Raw genomic sequence first — 21472 nt, forward strand, 5'->3', positions numbered from 1 at the left:
CACCTAAACCTAACTCGATAAGCAATCTTGAAATGCCCCCGTACTACCCTCACATAGAGGCATTTGTAGCGCTGTAGCACCATCGTCTGTGGCAGGAGCACCGCCTATATCTACATTGATGCCCTAGACATATTGACTAAAGCACCTACAGGCCCAAGTCCCATATGTATCTAAACGAGTCCCTGAATGAACTATCTGCGGTCGCATATATTTACCTGGTACAATTTGCAGGTATTTCTGCGCTCTATGAGTGCAACAGCGCCAAGGAAATTATTTCCCAGAATCCGGCCAGCAATCCGTGACTCCTCCGTCCTCACCCACAGCAACCACAACCGACCCTTCTCCGTGCAACGGGTTTCCATCCCACAAAACCAAATCCCCTATATATGCTTGGCTATCATTAATCGCACGATCAAGCCGCAGAATTCGCTCAATATTGGACGATACAAGCGCGACAGCCTCCTTATCACTTAAGTCAGCTTGCTTGGCGGCCCAGCGCGCCTCCCGGGCCAACCCATGGAGTCTGGAATCACCCTGCAGTGCTAGACCTAGCTGCACACCTGCGTCAATCAAAACCTTTGCTGAACTGTCGCTGAGCGGTGGCCCTGGAAGAGCATTTTTCTTCTCCCACTTATCGGGTGCTCCCAGGTTGCCGGTTAGGATGACTGGGATGCCTGCTTCGGCTAGGGGTTTGGCGACCTGACATAGGGTGTAAGTTATAGTGACACTGACTGGGGTGTAGTATAAGAGTGACTTACTAGAGCAGCGCCATGGCCGCCATATATAACAAGATTGACGGAAGGAAACTCTCGTTTGACCAGAATCAATTGAGAGATGTCGTCCTCGTTGTATGTCTCAACCACCAGTGGCAGAGAGCCATTTGCAGCCTGTGCATATACGCTGTGCTGCTCTGCGTCGCTCTTACTTCCCTCCTTCAAAATCTGGCGCAGGGCTTGGATTTCTGAAGCAATAGTTGGGGTATCTCCGTCTGGTTTTATTTGTTAGGCCCTTGTCCTAATAGATCGCAGAACACTGAAATACTCACTCTTGGCCCCCTGTCCGACCGAGAAATGAAGCGCCACATCATCTCTCCAGATTCCTCCGTCTAATATCGTTGCGTTAGGATCAGTTCGCAACCCTACACTGACACCCTTGATAAGTCCACTGCCATGCGGCGGAGTAATCGCTTTCGTAACTCCTCCAATTCTCGCTCTGTCAAATGCAACCCCATGAAGATGAGCTCCGTATTTGGCAAAGTGGACGCTCTTTGCTTCATTTAAAAGATCGCCAGTTGTACCGCTTGATCCGTCGCCTGTCGACTCTTCGGATGAAATTGCTTGGATTCCAAGGTCATTGCCAAAGGCAATCAGCCCGGGTGTAATGTAGCCATTGTTTAGGGCTACTTCGGTGACCCCCTCGTCCTCGCCTCTTATGCATGTCTGTTTCGCACCGAGGCACGAAACCTTGTTATCTTCTACCACGAGGACTAAATGTTCGGCCACTTGATCAAGACTTGGGCGGTCGATAAGTGCTTTCTGAATACCGCTAAACACGAGACGTGGCTTCGACGAACAGACATTGATCCGCTGGTCGATATCTGCCACCGGTCGCATCTCGGGTACACGTTGCAGATCATCGAAGCCGGAATTCGAAGATATCTCTGTAATGTCTCGCTTCTGTAACAACGCACGTCCGTCAATGAAAACCTCGACAGCTGTGGCCCCGACTTGGAGTGGATGACTGTCCCATATGACGATATCGGCGTCGTATCCCGTACGCACGTATCCGATGCGGTGGTCCTGCTGCATTGAGTGGGCTGGTACTGAAGTGACTGATCGTAAAGCCTTATCGGCCGGTAAACCGAATGAGTGAGCGATAGAGGCTTGGTCGCTATTACATTATTAGTAGCCTGTCGGAAGAGATGCTGGGGCGTAACTAACAGAAGGTACTTGGCATAGTTCTCTTCCCCGGTGTGATCCTATAATTATATCAGTATTATTCCGTGTCCATACAGTTCAGTAGGTTTCTACCATACCGATTTATACGCAATCCGCACTCCGTGGTCATTAAGTATCTTCCCTGCTCGCAGGTTTGCTTCATAGGCCTCGGCCTTGTACAGCGCATTGTCCGCGAATGTGGCAACCGTGACATTCCTGCATACAATATTAGTACCACCACACATATAGTGACTACATACTCACGGCTCCAAATGCTTCAACAGTTCCGGCACCTGCCACGCTTCCAATGCATGATGGAAAGCCCGAGGATGGATACCAAACTCATGGAGGACAGCCAGCATGCGCTCCAAATCCTCCGGCGTATAACAATGGACATTCACATTCAGCTCTCCCCTTATCAAGGACACGAACGTACTCAACTCGAATGAATCGGGTCGCCGTCCTTGTTGTTCTAGGAAGCGCGATATATGCCGCGCTCGATCAAACCTGGTGTGCTCGATCTCCAACGCTCCGCGACACCAAGCAGCCTGATGCTGCTCTAGTTCCCGCGCCTCTGCAAGCTTCTCCCTCAAGAGCCAAGCAAGTCCCATCCGGGTGTGCTGGTAATTGCGTTTCGGGTTTTCACCACACGCCATCTTAAGATACCGCTGGCGGTCTTGCTCTGGGATACCGTGCTCCAGGAGCAATTCCTCGATTACGGGTTCGCCGTATTCACCTGAAAAGGGCAGGTTCTTGACAGGGTAGGCCTCGCCGCCGACGATGTTTGCTGAGCCGGGTAGAACTAGCGAGGAGGTGACTCCGCCCGATGCGATGATCTTGATGGTTGGATCGGACGGCGTGAAGCCGTCGATTGCGCGCACGAAATGAGTAATTGGTCCGAGCGACTTCTCGTTCACGTCGCTCGTTGCTACCACTTGCGGAAATGGCATTACCAGGTGGTGAGAGTGCATATCCACTAGGCCCGGAGTGACATGTTTGCCATGAACATCGATAATGTTTGCGTTCGCGGGCGGAGCATCACCTGAGCCAGAGGAAACAATTGAGGTGATAACACCAGCCTCGAAGACGATGTCTACGGCGTCTGGGAGCGTCGATTCGCCATCAAAGAGGGTTGCGTTTTGTAGAACAACCGGAGTGGCCTGTCCGGAGATCGGGTTCCATCGGGGATTATTCTGTCTTGAGCTGTCCCCAGCATCTGGCACATGCAGTTGACGTTCAGCGTCGTAGCATTGTTGCAGTCCAGTGTAGAATTCATGATGTGTGGTTGCACTGGTTGGCAATAGCAGTTCTCTTGGATTGGCTCCGACCAGCAGAATTGCCGCGGCACAGATGCCCGCACAGATTGGCAGTTGCCATTGTCTTATCGTGCGGCCTCGTGGTCGTCTAGAGGACGAGCTCCGATACAGCGGAATAAACGTTTCCTCCTTGACAGTCATTGTCGAGCCCACTGCCGCACAATGAAACGGAATTGTCGAAAGGAAGAAGTGACAGCTATCGCGGGGTGAGAGGTAGTCGGTCGACCCTTGCGTGACTGCAACCCGGTACGACGTCAGCATATCTGTCCAGTGGGTCCGGTCGCATTTCTTATCAGATATGCTATAACTGTCTATCTGTCCCGTCCACTTAGGGCATGGTGCAATTGGTGGGTGACACTAGATCCGAGGGCTCCTTACTCTTCTCTCATGTGTTTACAAAGCCTAATAACTGTTCCTATTTCAGACAATAACCGGAAGCTAGCGCGTGGGCGACCGAATGCTGCCTTCGTCCCTGTAAGCCGCGACGGATGAAGCTCTTGGCATGTCTTCCCGCTTCGGCCCATCTTCACCGTCTTATCGACCACCAACGAACAATTCCATTACATCTAGTGCTGACAGCGGATCAATGAAGCCTAAGACCCATCTGGCAATATTTTAACGAGCCGACCTATCATTCGATTTTGAGCCTCGCTTCATACACGAAATAATTGGGGGCCATTTCTTGAATCGCTACCATTTATTAAGGGCTCCTCCCTTCTCACGAAGTAGAATTAAGCATCATCTATTTTACTTCTGCACGATCGCAATATGTCCAACCCAACCCTGGTCTTCTGTGCCGGTGCCTGGTACTCACCAGTAGCATACGGCCCACTCATCGAGAGACTTCCCGAATATACCTGTCGCACCGTGGCCTTCCCCTCTATCGAGCAAGCCAATGAAGTCAAAGACCTCCAACCCGATATTACTGCCGTACGCAGTGTCGTCGAAAAAGAATGCGATGCCGGAAACGACGTTGCAATTGTCCTGCACAGCTGGTCTGGTCTCCCCGTCAGCAGTGCCCTCGATGGACTCTGCAAGACGGAGCGCCAAGAAGCGGGTAAACCAGGTGGCGTGGTGAAGCTCATCTACCTCTCTGCGTTTATTCCGGAGGTTGGTGAGAGTTTAATTGGGGCATTTGGCGGGGTGCCGCCGGATTGGTATGTTCGGGATGTGAGTACAGCTTTCTCTCTTATTTGTATCTCGATTAAGTGATTCTAATGTGGTGTAGGTGGAGAATGGCACCGTGCTGCCTGACGATCCCTTCAAGCTGTTTTTCCACGATGTTCCCGACGGCCAGAAATGGGCCGAGACATTGCGACCCCATGCATGGGCGACCAAAAATAGCCCTGCCACAAGTGCGGCGTACCTGCGAATTCCATCTGCCTATCTGCTGTGTGAAGATGATCGAGCAATCCCATTGTTTGCACAAGAAGGGATGGTTGAAAAGGCCCGAGCCAAGGGAGCCACGTTCGAGACAGACAAGGTTAAGACGGGACATACGCCGTGGCTGGTGGTGCCGGATCAGGTTGTGGAGTTTGTGAAGAGACATGCATGAGAGTAATATAATTAATTTAAAGAGCAGCCAATTCGGTTGACCGAGTCCTTCCATCTGCATCCTGCTTCCCTTGAATTGAGGGGTTCGAGCGTTGAGAATCACATCGTGGCGGGTGGTCCCATTGCCGGAGCCCGTCCGCGCCTGTCTTCCTGCATGAAGCTAACGGCTTAGTTGCTTGATTTAGTCTTCTCATTACACATTCACACTTAATATCCTGCTCAACTCTACTACTACTGGCTCTCTCCTCTCTGGCGGAATATATAATACCCCTTTCCCTCAACACTCTCAGCCCGGTAGGGCATTGCACCTTTGTGCAATTCCGACCTCCACAAACCCCCGAACCCTGCATAAGTACCCCCATCTCATCCTCATCGTCATCACAATCACAATCACTGCCACCACCATGGCACCAGAAACACCCTCACCACCCCCTCATCGCTCCCTCCTCATCCCTGAAATCCTCGAACGCATCCTTATCCAACTAGACATCCACACCCTCCTCTTTTCCCAACGCGTCTGCACCGCCTGGGCCTCTTTAATGCAGCAATCTCCATCCCTCCAACAAGCCCTCTTCTTTGCCCCAGCCCAATGGCCCAAAGAAGACATCATCTACAACCCCCTCCTGATCAAACATTTCCCCCCGTTCTTCCCAGGTACCATTCACAATGAGCTCGTCAAACCGCGAGACTGCTACCCGCCTCACTTCCTCCCAATGCAATACGTCGGCAATGAGAACGCGTGGAGCCACCCCGTCAAGGACGACCTCACCCGAGCGGAGGTCTTCTACTCCGAGCTCCCTCTCCAAAAATATCCCCTGCGCCGTAAGGCGTACCTGTACCCCGAGGCATCCTGGCGTCGCATGCTCACCCAGCAGCCGCCCGCACCCCACATCCCAGTCCTCCGCGTCTGGTCCTGGCCCCGGGGCAAAACCTTTGATCGTTACCGCATCCCAGGCACATTGAAAGATGTGATGGATCTGGAGAGATACGTCCAACAGAACCTAAAGGACTCCGAACCACCCGACCCTTCGTCTTCTCCCACTAACAACCTCGAAGACGGCGGAGGCGTCACAATGGGCCTCCTCTTCGATTACGTGACCTGCGATCTGGATCTAAAGTGGTGGATGATCATGTGGGGAGATCTGCCCCCCGTGTCGATGGCACTAGAATTGGGACCGGAATATGTAGATGCTTATAAGCGCGCAGCGGAGGATGGGAGTATTGTGATTCTCACATTTCAGATCGTGCAGGGGGCCGAATGGTGGTATGATATTGCTGCGGCGAATGCGAAGAATTTGAGGTTTCGTATTGTCGATGAGTATAGGGCTAGGGGGTGGGTCGGGGAGAGACCGCCTACGTTTTCGAATCGGTTGAGGGCCGTGGAGAACGGGAGATTTCCGCATTTTACCACGCAGGCGCCGTTTCTGGCGAGGTATTTGTTGCCGGGGTGGGGGGCTGCTGTGGGCTAGTTGTGGGTTAAGTGCGTACTAGATTTGTGTTATATTTTGTTTTTGTTGTCTGATATCGTGTGAGAAATAAGAGTTTGGCTATACACGGTCCTCCAAAGCATAGAGACCGGGTGTTGTACTGCTTTAGTGTATTCATCGAATGTAGCACATATCAATATCACGATAGCCGAGTACCAAGCCCTACTGCGCGCCCTTAATGATATCCGCCGCTCTCTCCGCCACCGCATACACAGTCGACATAGGGTTCGCAGTCGTCATAAGGGGGAAGATACTCGCATCACACACCCGCAAATTCGTAGTTCCATACACCCGAAGATTCTCATCCACCACTCCCCCTTTTTCCTGTGGAAGCATAGCCGCTGTACCACTCAAGTGATAGCTCGTAGTAGCAGTATCCCGCAGATACTTCTTTGCTGACTCCAGATCCGTCAGGAATGCATCCGGATGATTCCGACATCCGCCCTCCACCAGATAATCTGCGATAGGCTTGACGCTGTGAAGTCTCTCGAGACTTAGTAGGTTTCGCGCCATCAGATTCATATCTAAAGGATTTGAAAAGTACCGAGGTTCGATTATTGGTGACACCGTTGGATCCGCTGACGCGATGTGGACCGCTCCGCGCGAGAAAGGTAAGGTCTGGATGAGTCCCAGACTCAGAAAATTTCCTGGTAGAAGTTTCTGCCCTACGAAACTCTTGCCAGATTCGTGGAGGTTCGCCTGTGCAAGGAACATGAATATCTGACAGGTGGGTTCATGTTCTTGCGCGTAAATGTCACGGATGACTTGGTCGCGCTCGTTCAAGTCTGGTGGGAAGCTGTCGAAATAGGCTACTCTGGCTTCTGGTTGCCCTGAGTATCCTGTCAGTGGCATGTATGCGGAGGATTGGACTCCCCCAATTGTCATGGGTCCTGCTTTTTGCTCAGAGTAGAGTTGGAAGGCAGTTTTGATTGCCTCGGGCTCTTGTCGTAGCAGCGGGTCCCCGGTTGCAATCCCTGGCTTCACTTCGAAACTGATCCCGGTCATGAGATGATCTTGGAGGTTTTCTCCCACGTTCCGGTTCTCCACGATGACAGGTATGGAATACTGGTCGAGAATCTGCCTGTTTCCGATGCCTGAAAGTTCCAGGAGTTTGGGGGTATTGAGGGCTCCGGCGGTCAGAATGACTTCTTTCCTAGCTTTGATAGTGACAATTTGTCCATCAATCCTGGCTTCTGCTCCAGTTGCCGTGGCCCCGGATTCCTTAGTAGAAAACAGGATCCGTTGAACAGTAGCCTCAGTGATAATCCGGACATTACGCCTCTCCATAGCTGGCAGACCATATCCAGTCGCGGCATAACTCCGCTGCTTCTTCTCAAAGTCGACTGATGCCAAGTTGGAATAGCCGCCAGTGGATACACCCGAGAACGGATCTGCCGTACAGCCATACCCCATTCCCTGGAAACTATCTACCCAGGCTTTTGCCAGAGGGCTTTCCTTCACAGCAGGAAAAGAGACTTTGATGGGACCTGAGTTGCCGTTGACTTCAGGATCAACCCAGCTCACGCCGATATGGTCGCGAGTGTCCTCATCCGGCAGCTGCAGCGTAGTCGCCTTCTTATAATAAGGAGCAAAATTTTCCCATGTCCAACCGGTCGCGCCCAATTTGTCCCAAGCATCAATTCCCGCCTTTGTGGGCGCAATGAAGGCCTGTCCATTGATAGCTGATGAACCTCCGAGAACCCTGCCTTGTGTTTCCTTAATGACTCGGTTGTTGAGTGCAGCCTAACTCACTCGGTCAGCGTTCGGGAATGGCTTGTGTTGAATTTATGTGGGCTTGAATATATGTGGGCACCAGCTTAATCATACCTGAGGCGTTGACTGAAACTGCCAGTCTGCTTCAGAGCCCATCAGGGTGGTCCAAAGAGCGGGTGTTTGGACCCGATGATCATCAATCAGGTTTTTCCCAGCTTCGAGGACAATAACCGACCGGTTAGAGTCACACTCGGACAATCGAGCAGCGAGTACAAGACCTGATGTTCCTCCGCCGATAATCACATAGTCTGCCTCCAAAGGTGTGATGGGAGAGGAAGTCATTGGTCGTAGCTTTTAGGGAGTAGATGCGGCGTTATACGGAAGGAGGTTTGCGGAGGAAGGCTGAAGTATGTAGGGCTTTATGATAATAATCCTGAATGGCTGCAGAAAGCTGGCTCTCACCAGACATTTATATTCTTAACCCGAGAAATAGAGAGTGAAAAACGCAGCATGTGAGGCTTTATGAATCCTCGATGGTAAGATCGTCTTACACCCCGTCCATCCACCAATCGAAACAGTTCGTGTAATCCTGCCGCATGCTGAACAACGACACTTCATTATATCAGGATCCACTATTTCCACAGCGGCTCGGTATGAGGAATATCTTATACAAATATTATCTAGCATGATATCGTCGCGCCAGGTCAGCCTCACTGAATATCCTGATGGCTGCCAGCTCCAAGTTCCCCACCCTCCGTTTGCTGGAATGGAGAGCTGATTTGGGGTCCGCGTTAGTTCTTGCCGATACATGTTTGCTACATGCATAGAGGATTGCTTGCTTTTATGTTCGTTCGACATGAACAAATTGGCCCGGTTGGGATACGGAAATACGCGGGGTCGGCTTAACTCGGGTTGTGCAGCCGCACAAACATTGTGTTGGCAGTTATTCCTGTTATTTGAATAGATAAAGGCTTATATGTTTCTCTCAATAGACAAATTAAGCACATACGACCATAGGGTGTGGAAAACAGGGCTTCCCGTCCGCTCAGCCGTACTTAAGCCACACGCCGGGAGGTTAGTAGTTGGGTGGGTGACCACCAGCGAATCCCTTCTGTTGTATGTTTTTGAATCAAGTTTTTTATTGAGCTATCAATAAAGTCAACACAAGGAAATTTCTGGTTGCGATTAGAAGTTTTGCGCTAAATGAGAATAGGTTTTGCATAGAAAATATTGGCCGAGGTAGGGCTCTACAATTGACGCTTCTGAATGGCGATAGAAACGCAGATCTCGCTGTAAGATCAAAGACACATTCTACTTATATGAGAAGGGCTTAGAGAGGGCCAAGCTTATCCTTCGCAGCGTTCTGTGAGGCATGTCTTTACATCCTGGTTGGATCCCTGGTTATCTGACCTGCATGCAAGTACGTACGCATGCATCTCTCCTTGTACCACAGCCTCATGACCAAGTTCAGCCCCAAGTCCCATAGACCCACCAATCAATGCAGGTTCTCTTGAGTCTTGAGACTGCTGCGGCCCGTGTAATCCTTCCGCGACCCAAACTGTAGAGCTTCGCCCAGATCCACTGGCGATCCACCATATCCACTACGGGATACATCCACTCCATCCAGTGTTCAGCCATGGGTCGTCCCACCGCTGATGGGTCGCCAATCACCCGCTGATACGCTGTACACAACAATACTCTCCACTGTTTGGCCCTTAAGATACATTGGGAGTCTCGCACGCGCCGCAAGTTCTACAGCTTGCGCTTCAAATCTTCCAGGCTCTTCTCTAGTGGGCTAGTGATCAGCCTCACATCAGCCCTACCCAGGTATCAGGGCGTATAGTCGTGTGCAAACTCATACCGGCTAGAGCCGGGCGATTTGACGTGCCGTAAGACGCATCAGCATCGATGGCTCGGGGCACGGATTAAGGAATTGTCAATTTCGAGATGCACAGGCCTCGTGACTGAATCGATTATCACAACAGATCTTTTGCCAGTCCGTTGCAGCTCATGCGCGGCTAACATGACAAGGCTGGGATATGGACATCATTGGACCGAGCTTCCTACGGCTAGCCGATGTCTGGGAAGAGGCGGCCATTAAGGCGACTACTTAAGCTCCAGTCACTACCATTATTATTGCAAGAGGCCTGACAAGACAGGTGAGATCCAGTATCCGGAAGTCTTACTATCTCCTATTCGGCAAGATGGAGGCCTCTCGCAAACAGACTCTTCCCCTCTTCCCTCCGGGGCATGACGTCTTATGCTTGTCCAGAGTAGACCCTTCCGATCTGTGTCTTGGAACTCGTTGGCATGAGCTTCAGTTTAAAAGAGACGCTCAAACTCCCTCGAACTTCCAGTAGTACTTCATTTCTTATTCCCCAAAGAAAAGCCCGCCACTAGTCAAGTCTCACTTAATTGCAGTGTCTCATTTCAGTTGCATAATGAATTATTCCGATACCGCTGCATCCTGGGCACAAGATGCTGAAGAATACCGCGGAAGGCGACTGCTTCCACACGTCATCGATTAATTCGCGCATGAGGAACCTGAACGGGTCTTTACTTGCATCCCAAATCCAGTGATGTTACTGATAGCTTTCGCTATGTGACTATGCATGTCATGGCGCAGCCGTGAATCAAATGGTCCAGTGGATAGATCAAACCTTCCGTCAGACTGTCAGCCTGGATATGCATGGAAGGGAATGTGGTACGGAGTGGGTTGAGGCGCATTGCTAATTACCTCCGGGGACTTTATAGAAGGATATGAAACAGAGGCATGCGAAGGTGCACCCGGTCTTCTCCTCCTGGGTGGGCAGATGGCTCCCCCAAGTGGACACGACATGGTCTCAGTTGGCCAGTCCTACATTTGCACCTCTAGGACCGATCACTGAGACATCGTTAGAGAAATGGCGTCAAGACTGGGTTTAATCTTCGCAGTTAGGGCTAGCAGGTGGTAGCACAACCTCATCTCCCCGGTCTCACCATTCCAACCCATCCATACACAACCCCTGCATCTGCATAAACAACCCAATCCAACACTCGACACTTCTCACCTTCCCAAAGCCTTCCCCAGAAACCTCCTCTTCTTCTCCTTCACACCCAACCCAGCCCTAACATCCCCATTAACCACCTCCGCCTCCACCTTCTCATCCTCTCCCATACCCCTCCTCCTCCTCCAATTCCTCTCCGTATTCGTCACATACCCCTCCCTACACAACTCCCCATACACCTCCCTCGCCTCCTCCTCCGTCCTAATCCTCAGAATATCATACGTACTGGCGGCAGTCATAGCGGTGTCCCGATCACGGGTACTATCTCCCTCGACAACGTGTACATTGACCCCTAACGCACGCAACTGCATTCCCCAGAGACTGTTTTCCTGTGGGGTCACGAATACGGTGATTCTCGTCGGGGAGACGGGGTACTGCAGGAGGTAGGAGAGGGCGTCGTAGTCGACGCCATAGGGTAGAGGGCCGAGGACAAAGGAGTCGTTGCGGGCGATGGCGGCGGTGAGGAGTGGTGGGTAGTGTGCGTGGAAGTAGGCCTCGTTGGGGCCAGTGTTGATAGGGCCGGAGATGAAGGCTGTTTGGGAGGGCATGGTGGTGCCGAGGTGAGAGTGGCGGATGGAGGGGGTGAAGGTGGGTTGGAGATGGGTGGTGTGTTTAATTTGGGGTGATGAGGGATGGCTTGTCTAGGACGAGATTGGTATAGTGTATGTACTATCTGCTGTGTAGGCACTGAGATGGAGGTGGTTGGGAAACGGGTAAAGGAAAAAAGAAAAAGAAAAAATGGAGCTGCGGGGAATCGAACCCCGGACCTCTCCCATGCTAAGGGAATATTATACCACTAAACCACAGCCCCATTTGATGAAAGATGCGACATATTTTTTGTTATGTGAGGGGAGCTAAAAGCACTCTTTGCACGGATGCCATTATTCGTCAGTAGCGGTCCGGTGTCTTGGACCACGAGTTGGTTCAACGTCGCTACCAGAACATAATGATGTGGTTTACACCCCAGCTAATAACTTACTAGCTAGAGATCTTTTGATGACCTATTGGTACTGTGATTGAGCTTAATTCTGGTGGAATCACTGACTCAATGGTTGATATCCGCACTTGTGCGGCGATTATATATTTTAGCCGGATGTTCATAGGACTACTCGTACTACTAGTAGTACTGCATAACAGATTGATTGATCACGCTACACCCTACCAGGCGATGCTCAGAGGAGACAATTTCAACCTTTACTGCCAACAATCAATGGAAATAGTCTATAACAACCGTTGTATTATTCCTGCTGAGGCTGCCGGAACACTGATCATCGGTCTGCCACGGAACTATGGAAATACCCGGAAAAAGCAACGGAATAACCACGGAATAAGCACGGAACTCCAATGTGACGGAACTACAGCTCCACCCACCCACCAGCCCTAACTCGTCCATCAAGCCAGAAAAGGTTAAATCTATACTTAACGGGATCCACAGCTGCAGATGATCGGCGTCGCCGAGAGGGGCATTTGAGGCCGATGTATCCGGTTATGCTACGGAGGCAAGCCAAAATCTCGATGGCAAGTGTAGATGTCTCGATTGATGCAGTATCCTTAGATGACTGATTGTGGGATTGAGTAGATGAAAAGTTGACTCGGCTTCATTGAGCAAGAACGAGCTGGTACAGACGTCACGCAGATTCAGTAATCAGTCCAACCTAGATGCAGGTCCATAGACAGATAATCATTCGCCCTCGTTTCGTATGCCGAGATAGCCGTGCCATAGCAAGAAGGCAAGGATAGACTTGATCCATAACCCAAGTCAATATAGCAAGCCCACAATGTCACCTATATAAGAGACACAAACTTCCCATTCCCATTCCCTTCACTACAATCACCATCCTAACCCCGACCAATATCCTCACCCAAGATTACCAAAGTAGCACAGAATGTCTCCCCTCCCCCAAAAAGTCGCCTTCGTAACCGGCGCCAACGGCATCAGCGGCTACGCCATCGTGGAACATCTCATCCGCCAACCCAAACATGAATGGTAACCACTCCTCATCCCTTCTCGCTGAGCTACAACCCCCCTAACACCGTTATCAAATGCTCAAGGTCCAAAATCATCGTCACCTCCAGGCGTCCCCTGCCCACACCGTGGATCGACCCACGAGTGGAATTCGTCGCCGTGGATTTCCTTGAATCCGTGGAAACCATCATCTCTAAGCTCAAGGATATCTGTGCACCCGTGACACACGCTTATTTCACTTCGTACGTGCATGATGATGATTTCAGGGTTCTGAGGGAGAAGAATGTTCCTCTTTTTAGGAATTTCTTGGATGCCGTGGATGCGGTGTGTCCTGGGTTGCAGAGGGTGAGTTTGCAGACTGGGGGAAAGGTATGTTTCTTGTTCTATAGATTTCTGTTGATGATTAGAAGGAGTGGTGAGGGTTGATGCTAAAGAATGTAGTACTACGGGGTGCATCTCGGTCCAGTGAAGGTGCCTTTGGAGGAGTCCTTCCCGCGGTATGATGACCAGGGATTTAATTTCTATTACAACCAGGAAGATTATCTGAGGGAAGTGCAGAAGAGGAGGAATACTTGGTCGTACAATATTATCCGACCAAATGCGATCAATGGATTTGCTCCGCATGGTGGGTTCATTTATCTATCCACCCATACTACTATTCCCTGTGGTGAGACACCTAGGCTAATGCTGTCTGCAAAATCCAGCAAACGGAATGTCAGAGGCCTTGACCATCGCCATCTACATGCTCATCTGCAGGGAGCTCAACCAGCCAGCAACGCTCCCTGGAAATGAGTACTTCTGGAACTCCATCGAAAATGATTCGTACGCACCAAGCCTGGCGGATCTCACAGTCTGGGCTTCCTCGCAGGAACATTGCAGGGACGAGGTTTTCAATCACGTCAATGGTGATATTTTTGTGTGGAAGCATATGTGGCAGGATGTGGCCAAATATTTCGGGGTCGAGGTATGGTGCTTTTCTTCATAGTAGCGTTGCCACATCCAGGCTAATTGTGTGATTCTGTAGGTACCAGAGCCCAAGTTTGAAAAGACCGCTGGCCAGGCAAAGACCCTGAGCAATGAAATTGATATGGTGGAATGGGCAAAGGATAAACGTGCAGTCTGGGAGACTGTCGTCCAGAAGCACGGAGGCAAGGTCGAGGCTTTTGATTGGGGCACGTGGGGTTTCTTTAACTGGGCAACGGGCAAGTCGTGGTTGACGATTTCGTCTATTAACAAGGCCAGGAAGTATGGCTGGCAGCGACACGATAATACTTTCGACACCTGGATTGAAACTTACAGGTCGTTCGAGAATGCTGGTGTCTTGCCGTCGCACGCTTCATTGACTCGAGCGGATTAGACTTGAGATATACATTTGATGATTACCAGCCCTGTTCGTGAAGGAACAATTAGAATGAAGGGGGAAAGATCTAGGATTCCTCACACTAACATAATGGACGTGTGGTGAGCGACGAAGATAGATAAACTTAGTCGGCTATTAGTCTCTGCAAGGCATCACATGTATTGACCATGTATAAAATCAGAGTTGACATAATTGCCAAACAAAGCTTCTAGCCATTCCATTTCCCCCAACCCACTATCTCCGAAACCACCAGCAGCTTGTTCGTTATGCATAGCCAAGGATCTCGAAGTAGTATGACTAGTGCACGCACCGCTTTGTGGCTGGTCGTTTGGTGAGGGCTGTATGCATGCAGGACCTTGTGTAGGATGCATTCCAAATCCAGTACCGATCGGGACGCCTTCCTCAAAGTCAAAGTCAGACATAACTAGGCCAGGCCATCGAATGACAGAACTTGCGTAGACAAGCAAGGCGCAGTAATATCTGGCCCGTACAAAGGTGGCATCTGAGAGGTGGCCTCGCCTCCTACACCCGAACGAACATTCATATCAGGTGGTCTGACAAAATCGTGTTGCCCTACTAACGCGTCGTTTGGTACTTGGCTTGGGTGAGTCACGGAAGAACCTTCGCCACTGCCAATCCCTGTTGGTTGAACCCGACTATCCAGAACCTCGGGAGCCCGAGATGAATGTTTATATAGTGAGACTCCCGAGCCCACGACATTGTCTTCTTTCAATAACCGAGACACCATATGCCTCAGCCTTGAAACAACTCGTATCAACTTCCCAGATATCCATGTTTTGGTACAATAAGACTCCAGCAATCGGACGGCATGAACTGTGGCTCCGCCATAGGCAGCCTTGAACGTATTCTCCTTCATTATCAGCCCGAGGGAGGTTATTGTCGCCCCAATTAGGTAGTGTATGAAAGGAAAAGTGAAGATGGCCTTTTCCTCAGGGAACTGAGAGACCTCTTCAATAATGCCATTAGCGATTTGCATGCATGACATTTCGTTCTCGAACAAGTCCCGAGGAGTCCCATCAGGCGAAACAGATGCGCATAGCAGGGGCCTGCGTATCAGAAGGCGAACGGATAGCCACCGCTGGGGATATCAGTAAGGCAAAATCAATAGAAACAAGCAGGCTAAGTGTCATACAGTTCGCATTAGGGATTGCTGCTTTATCAATCACCATGGCGTTTCGACAAGTTGCGTTGCGCGTGATCCATAGTGGGGATGGGCAAAGTCCTGATGAATATCTTTCTGAGCCCGGAACAGCAGGCGTTAAAGATGTTCACGGAGAGGATAGTTGGGAGCCGGATCCAAGCTCTTAGCGCCATAGAGCCCCTCCCAGACTTCGCCCAAGACTTGAGAGTAGGTTATCATAGCTCTAAAGTAGGGAAACGAAGTGGTATGACGACCATTTGTTTCCGACAGTTGAGATATGTCTAGGTCAGCATTGGGGCGGTTTAGGGACACAGAGAGCTGATCATCGTCTACTGGTCGAGGTAAAGGCGTGTCAACATTGACATCTTGGATCAAGGATGGGTGGCCGGTCTCAATAGCCAGGCGACGATCCAAGATGTAAAGACTCCACCACATCCGTCGAAACATTTCACTGTGATAAGGAGACATGTTATGTATTACCCTAGATCGGTGTAGCCCAAGATGATGTGCGTGGCTGATAGCAAGAGCCAGGAGCTTTTCGGCCTTTCCAAAATTGTCAAGACGAAAGAGACAGATTACCTACGGAAACGCGATGTAAGCGTGAGTCATACATATCGCCAGGGGAGGGCTGGAACGAACCACCAAGGCCAGTGTTTGTAGAAGTAGAAGTGGGTCTGGGCAGCTTTCGAAACTATCAAGAAGGTCTCCAATCAACCCATATGCTGCTCCATATAAGCTCCAGCCTGCTGAGTGCCGGCCTTCTCGATTCTCCAACCTTGGTGACTCGGTACACTGTCCAATAGCAATGCATACGAGAAGCTGAGCCAGAGCTATCTCGGAGATCTTTGATTTGTGAATATCAGGTTCAGAAGACAAAGCGAGACTATTCCACATGACATCGTGATTGTTTCGGAGCGTTGGTAGGTGTAAGAACGGATACAAGATATGGATTTCCGTACAAAAGATGTCCAAGGACTTATCCCACTGCGGTCGCTTGGGCTGGATACCGTATGTTAGAAATATGTTTCGGTGATTAGTATACTCTGGACTCTTTTCTCCCCTCTCGTGATGAGGTGACGGGGTCAAAATCGGTGTGGAAATTTGAGAATGTGGAGCGTTGGTGGCAGGACCACCGTGGCCTTGAGTTGTCTCCAAGCGTTCCTCGACTTCCTCCAATACATGTCGGATGGAAGTTTCACCGGAAAAAGAGTTTACCTCATCACGAACAAGCGCCTTGTTCTTTGAGCTAGTAAATGATCCGTTTTCGATGGTGGTCGATCCTGGTCTATCCACTGGGCCTGTTTCTGCATCAATGCTGTCACGCTCATTGAAAGCAGGGCATACAGCATTAATGAGTGACTGCAACTGGCGTTCGACGCGATCCAATCTCGTCAAAACATCCTTCCCCCTCACACTAAAGCTCCAATTAGAAACAGTTCTCCAAGAGGCGTCACACAGATGCCCTTCAGTGATGATGGGGTGACGAACGCGGAATTTTCCGTACTGTCAATGTCTTCCCGAGTCATCGATTCCCTCACATGACTTGCAGACATTTCATTTCTAACAGATGTTCGACGTCGTAGATCGATGGCATTCTGGGAGCATCGTCGCCCGCTAAGGAGGCAAGGTTGACAAGGCAAGTTCCCATCACACTGCGTTCACAATTAGCAGTTGATCATACTCGAACTTTTATTGCATCCCCACTTTGACCTTTCGCTGGCGACATTGCATACTGTAGGGTTTGGGTCAGTTGAACGGAAGAAGCCGAAAATGGCTTGAGGCATAATATCCTACCATGCCTGAGAGACATATCTGCCCCGTCTTTGGCGTTTCGAGTCAGGCAACGCATTGGGCTGATCAGCACCGTGAAGCGGACTGCCATCACCAGAGCGTTTGCTGCCCCGTGAATTACGTGTAACTGTTTCTGGCCGTACCATTTGGCTTCAATGGAAGTTCAAGCATGATGAGCTGGCCAGTGTTCAAGGCTTCCTGGTCTATTACTGTGAAGATCTTATTATTGAGGCGTGGAAATAGTACTTTTCCAGAGTGCGTCATCGAGATATAGCGAAAGTCCGCGGATTCAAGGCAGTATTGTGGTATCAAAGCTTCAGGTGCAGGTGAAGATTTGGTATGGTCCGGGAATACGGCTGGAATCTGTGGGTATGGATCGGGTTCGAAGCTCATCGGATGCGACTTCCCTCCACGACGTAGGCTAGTGTAAAGGAGAATTAGTAGCTTGACGAGCCGGGTGTAATTGGTCGCATGACTTTCGCGATCTACCGGGGCGAGACAGAAGGTTTGTTTCGGAGCATGCCTAACTCGTTTGAGCAAGGGCATAGGATATTGGACGGCTGATTTTGGCAGGGACGCGCGATTTTGATAGGACTATTACCATTCGATATTAATGCTGGGTTTCGAACACTGAGGGCACAGGTCTTATTTTACGTCACGGAAGTCTTGACGCAGACGCCCAACGCTCCATTAAGCGGCGGCGTTGCTGGAGCTCTTCATCAAGACCCTCAGAAACAGACCATTCTTCCTACAGATCTAGTGAGATTGTGTACTCCCAAGGAGATCGAAGACTATGTGAAGAGTCCATACCTGTACAAACTGGAGCCAGCCTTTGGATATTTCAGCCATATCATGATTTTCTATCTTGGAGCTGGACTCCAGACGAAGGCATGCTGGGATGCCACCCGGCCAGAGGTCCGTGGATGGGATGAATGGCTCAAGTTGAAGCATCCTGTGAACAATAAGGATGGAGAGATGTTTAGCCAGAGACGATCAATCCAGGGACTTCAAATGTAAGGGGAAATAATAGGACGAACCGGATAATGGTAAAACCCTAGGTGGGGCCCGTTCCGAAGCTTAGCAGCGCATTAGGCACCATTCTTGGTCGCTTTCTTCTGTCCTATTAGTAGTCCGGAGAAACTTGTACGTATAAGAAGTAAAAAGGAGAGAAACAATAATAACATGAAATAAAGGTAAGAGAAAAACAAAAGATTCCTCACGCGACGGGTTAGTTCGAACACCGGGGCTTATCAGTTGATTTGCTGCAACCCACATATGACCATAGAATAGCTAGCTGCTAGTAGTGGAATGGAAGCAGCGCATTTTTGCTCTCAGAGCAGAACCATGGTACAGAATATGCACTATTCAGAGTCTGAATGGTCCATGATGCTCGATACGTAGGGTATGGCGTAAGTTTGCTACTATCGGCTACACTTGATCGAGAAGTAATGACATTCTACACACTAATCACGCGATGGTCGGCAAATTCCGGCTAGGTAGCCGGTCAATTTGCCCTTTTCGTCTCAAACTTGTGGTATACACAATCCTCCATTCAGAAAGCGGCAGGTGGAGGCCCTGGATGAATTTCCTGTCTTTGCTAATATCGTAGTGCGGGACCGCAACCCTGGTTACTCAGGGTCTTAGTACAAAGTATGCATCCGAGCTTCCGGGGTCTTCGCCTGTGATTGGTGGATTGGAAAGTAGACAAGCGTTCGGACGTCTCGGACTTGAGCAGAACATTCTCCATAGGAGCTATCGCAGGATTGCGAGGCACAATAGTCGCTGGTCGATCCACTGAATCGACCTCATTAGTACATTTTTCGTCGCATGCATCGAACAGCAAGTCACGTACCAGTAACCATAAAGGCTGCAGCAATTGCCAAATTGTGAGTTCAGGCAGGTATAGCCTCCATTATTGGCCCCACACAGACCATTAGGCGAGATATTGGCTGTGGATGTCGGGGTCGCCGTAGATGCTGAGGTCGGAGTCAGACTGCTGGCTATGGAGGAAGCCTTGCACTCGCCGTATGCAGGGTCGCAGTTGGTTTCGCAGTAGTCGCTCGTTGATCCACTGATCGTGGTCGGGGGCAAACCCAATTAGTCATCACTCTAAGCGAAGTCTGGTTCAACTCACCAGTAGCCAAATTTGCTGCAGCAGTTCCCAAATTGAGAGTTGGTGCACGAATACCCGGTAGACTCGCCGCAAGTGCCATCTGGGGAGGTGTTCACAGACGAAGATGCCGTAGAAGTCGCTTCGGAAGATTGAGTAACGCTGCTATTAGTCGTCGTGCTCGCGCTGTTAGTAGCAGACGCTGAAGACCGATTCAGTATCGCAAACCCGAACCCAACCCCAAACTATCGAACAGAATTTCTTACGTTGTAGTACGGTTGGCGGTAACGGTTGCGCTCAGATTGATAGTTGAAGCCAGTGTGGTATATGCCGTCCAGCTTGTCGTTGAATAACCGGCATAGGTGTTGATGTTGCCCACCGCTTGAAAGCACTAGTGGAATTGAAGATTCGGATAAGTTCCTCCCCACAATGGCTCTAGGGGAATGAATTACATATACATACATAGCTATTACCTTGCCATAGGCTAGAGCAGCTGTTGTCTAGTTGAGGATTAGAAAGTAGAAGTCCGTTTCCGATATACCGAACATTTCTGCAACAGTGTCACATGTCTCGTAAATGTGAATGGCGTGCCAATAACCACAGTCAGTGTTCGAGGTAGTTACTGCATTGCTTGGGATTGGACTTCTGGGTATTAGCAGCGTGTATTACCCTGCCTGCAGAATCAAAGGTTCTCTCACACTGCGGAACTAGCAGGCCGTAGAGGAAAGGCTGTTGGAACAGTCAAACTACCCGGGGGGCTGTGTGTTGCCACGGGAATCAGTGTTTCTGCCATGTCGGTATCAAGAAAAGCATAGGGAAGAGCGTTACCTTAGACAAATTTATTGGTCAACCAAGGTATTAAGATTGGAACATTTCGAGTCAACCCTGGGATTCCATGATCGGAAAATAGGAAGAGAAACCTTCCAACAAATGTTGGAGAGAATGGATGCACAGGTGTCATTAGGCTGCACCAGATAGATAGAACAAGTGCCAGGAAGGCAAAGGGTTTTGTTTGCGGTCAGATACTGACAACCAACCCCAGCGCGTTGATGACTATCAGTAGTGGGGTAGACAAATTGAATGCTAGAGTGATATCTACACACGTTTTGTTCCCTGGCACGGTATATAGATCGATATTGGGGTCACTGACATTGCAGCAAGAAGTAGCTGCCAAAGACTGACTGACAGTTCCGGAGGTGACAGATGCGGTGTCGACAGTACTGGAGAAGGCATGGATAGTAAGTGTAAAGATGAGACAGGTCGAAGCAATCATGGCAGCGCATGATTGGGGAATCAATGCCATTCAGTGATTAATGCTCGCAAAGCAACGACCAACTGAGAAAATGTTAGCTTGAAGATGGAAAACGGACCTCCCAACATAATAGAAGGTCTTCAACTTATTTAGAGACGATCCTTCATTCTGAGATTCTCAATACAACGGGACTCACCCGAAGAGAAGATAGCAATGAAGTAGATGCAAAGTTAGGCTTTTCTGCTAGTGCCTTAGACCTACACAGATGAATCCAGGGTTTGAAGCAGAATCTGGTATTCCAATAGCTTATGGGGATAAGTGACGATATTCTTGGTTGATGATTCTGTGATGTGGGAATGGAAATTTAGAGCGCTGTGAATACCGTGCTGGACCCAAGACAAACTGTGCCATGTCATCTGGGCCAACATGATCCAGGCGAAGACATTTCGACCTACAATTCGATGATCACCATCATGGAAGATAGTCCTGTAATTGGATTTTGGGGCATGTGAGATCGAAGGGCGTGGAAAAGGAGGCCTTTACGTCTAGAGGAGTCAACATTGATGGGTTAGTATCTAGTTGGATGATATTGCTGAAGACTTTAAGAAGTGGCTCAGTAAGGATCTGAGTTAGATCGTGAGGTAACATATGGGAAGGATGGCCGGCGTGGAGTATATTAGATTAGATCAATGAACGTTTCCTCTGGACACCATTGCTTGCCCCGCTAGGGTGTAAAGTAGGTTAGTATAATAAAGCCAAACTCAAGGGGCCAATGGT

The 21472-nt window shown here is 49.9% G+C and overlaps 9 protein-coding genes and 1 non-coding gene across 10 annotated transcripts; 3 read left to right on the forward strand and 7 right to left on the reverse strand.

The window, feature by feature from the left end:
* Positions 1–221: 221 nt before the first annotated feature.
* BO87DRAFT_346295 (amidohydrolase) lies at positions 222–3394 on the reverse strand (the record flags this gene model as incomplete). The annotated part of the gene is made up of 6 exons (XM_025620898.1): positions 222–699; positions 759–988; positions 1046–1890; positions 1941–1978; positions 2036–2153; positions 2202–3394. 6 exons carry the CDS (start codon positions 3392–3394, stop codon positions 271–273), a joined length of 2853 nt encoding a protein of 950 aa, XP_025474121.1. The 3' UTR covers positions 222–270.
* A 540-nt stretch (positions 3395–3934) lies between these two features.
* On the forward strand, positions 3935–4953 carry BO87DRAFT_420211 (alpha/beta hydrolase). Its single transcript, XM_025626993.1, has 2 exons — positions 3935–4423; positions 4482–4953. Exons 1-2 carry the CDS (start codon positions 4022–4024, stop codon positions 4806–4808), a joined length of 729 nt encoding a protein of 242 aa, XP_025474122.1. The 5' UTR covers positions 3935–4021; the 3' UTR covers positions 4809–4953.
* Positions 4954–5054: 101 nt separating this feature from the next.
* BO87DRAFT_381174 (uncharacterized protein) lies at positions 5055–6386 on the forward strand. Its single transcript, XM_025624467.1, has one exon. The coding sequence runs from the start codon at positions 5212–5214 to the stop codon at positions 6274–6276; it is 1065 nt and encodes a 354-aa protein (XP_025474123.1). The 5' UTR covers positions 5055–5211; the 3' UTR covers positions 6277–6386.
* A 51-nt stretch (positions 6387–6437) lies between these two features.
* BO87DRAFT_463633 (GMC family oxidoreductase) lies at positions 6438–8429 on the reverse strand. The gene is made up of 2 exons (XM_025629245.1): positions 8122–8429; positions 6438–8037 (listed from the first exon to the last, which is right to left on the reverse strand). Exons 1-2 carry the CDS (start codon positions 8347–8349, stop codon positions 6457–6459), a joined length of 1809 nt encoding a protein of 602 aa, XP_025474124.1. The 5' UTR covers positions 8350–8429; the 3' UTR covers positions 6438–6456.
* A 2520-nt stretch (positions 8430–10949) lies between these two features.
* BO87DRAFT_212455 (uncharacterized protein) lies at positions 10950–11793 on the reverse strand. Its single transcript, XM_025618629.1, has one exon. It carries the CDS (start codon positions 11600–11602, stop codon positions 11054–11056), a length of 549 nt encoding a protein of 182 aa, XP_025474125.1. The 5' UTR covers positions 11603–11793; the 3' UTR covers positions 10950–11053.
* BO87DRAFT_t272 lies at positions 11794–11865 on the reverse strand. Its single transcript has one exon. It is a non-coding gene; the product is annotated as a tRNA-Ala (tRNA).
* A 1028-nt stretch (positions 11866–12893) lies between these two features.
* BO87DRAFT_370586 (SDR family oxidoreductase) lies at positions 12894–14563 on the forward strand. The gene is made up of 5 exons (XM_025622035.1): positions 12894–13041; positions 13107–13389; positions 13462–13645; positions 13725–13984; positions 14045–14563. The coding sequence occupies exons 1-5, from the start codon at positions 12941–12943 to the stop codon at positions 14375–14377; spliced, it is 1161 nt and encodes a 386-aa protein (XP_025474126.1). The 5' UTR covers positions 12894–12940; the 3' UTR covers positions 14378–14563.
* On the reverse strand, positions 14533–17190 carry BO87DRAFT_411104 (fungal specific transcription factor domain-containing protein; the record flags this gene model as incomplete). The annotated part of the gene is made up of 6 exons (XM_025626402.1): positions 14533–14781; positions 14832–15447; positions 15568–15634; positions 15674–16121; positions 16182–16956; positions 17081–17190. 6 exons carry the CDS (start codon positions 17188–17190, stop codon positions 14533–14535), a joined length of 2265 nt encoding a protein of 754 aa, XP_025474127.1.
* Positions 17191–17450: 260 nt separating this feature from the next.
* Positions 17451–18284, reverse strand: BO87DRAFT_402037 (uncharacterized protein; the record flags this gene model as incomplete). The annotated part of the gene is made up of 4 exons (XM_025625652.1): positions 17451–17927; position 17963; positions 18005–18081; positions 18144–18284. The coding sequence occupies 4 exons, from the start codon at positions 18282–18284 to the stop codon at positions 17451–17453; spliced, it is 696 nt and encodes a 231-aa protein (XP_025474128.1).
* Positions 18285–18907: 623 nt separating this feature from the next.
* On the reverse strand, positions 18908–20236 carry BO87DRAFT_420217 (uncharacterized protein; the record flags this gene model as incomplete). Its single annotated transcript, XM_025626994.1, has 6 exons — positions 18908–19127; positions 19186–19404; positions 19468–19608; positions 19710–19834; positions 19906–19993; positions 20142–20236. The coding sequence occupies 6 exons, from the start codon at positions 20234–20236 to the stop codon at positions 18974–18976; spliced, it is 822 nt and encodes a 273-aa protein (XP_025474129.1). The 3' UTR covers positions 18908–18973.
* Positions 20237–21472: the final 1236 nt, after the last annotated feature.

The sequence above is a fragment of the Aspergillus neoniger genome, assembly GCF_003184625.1.
Source record: "Aspergillus neoniger CBS 115656 unplaced genomic scaffold BO87scaffold_62, whole genome shotgun sequence".
In the NCBI taxonomy this organism is placed as follows: Eukaryota; Fungi; Ascomycota; class Eurotiomycetes; order Eurotiales; family Aspergillaceae; genus Aspergillus; species Aspergillus neoniger.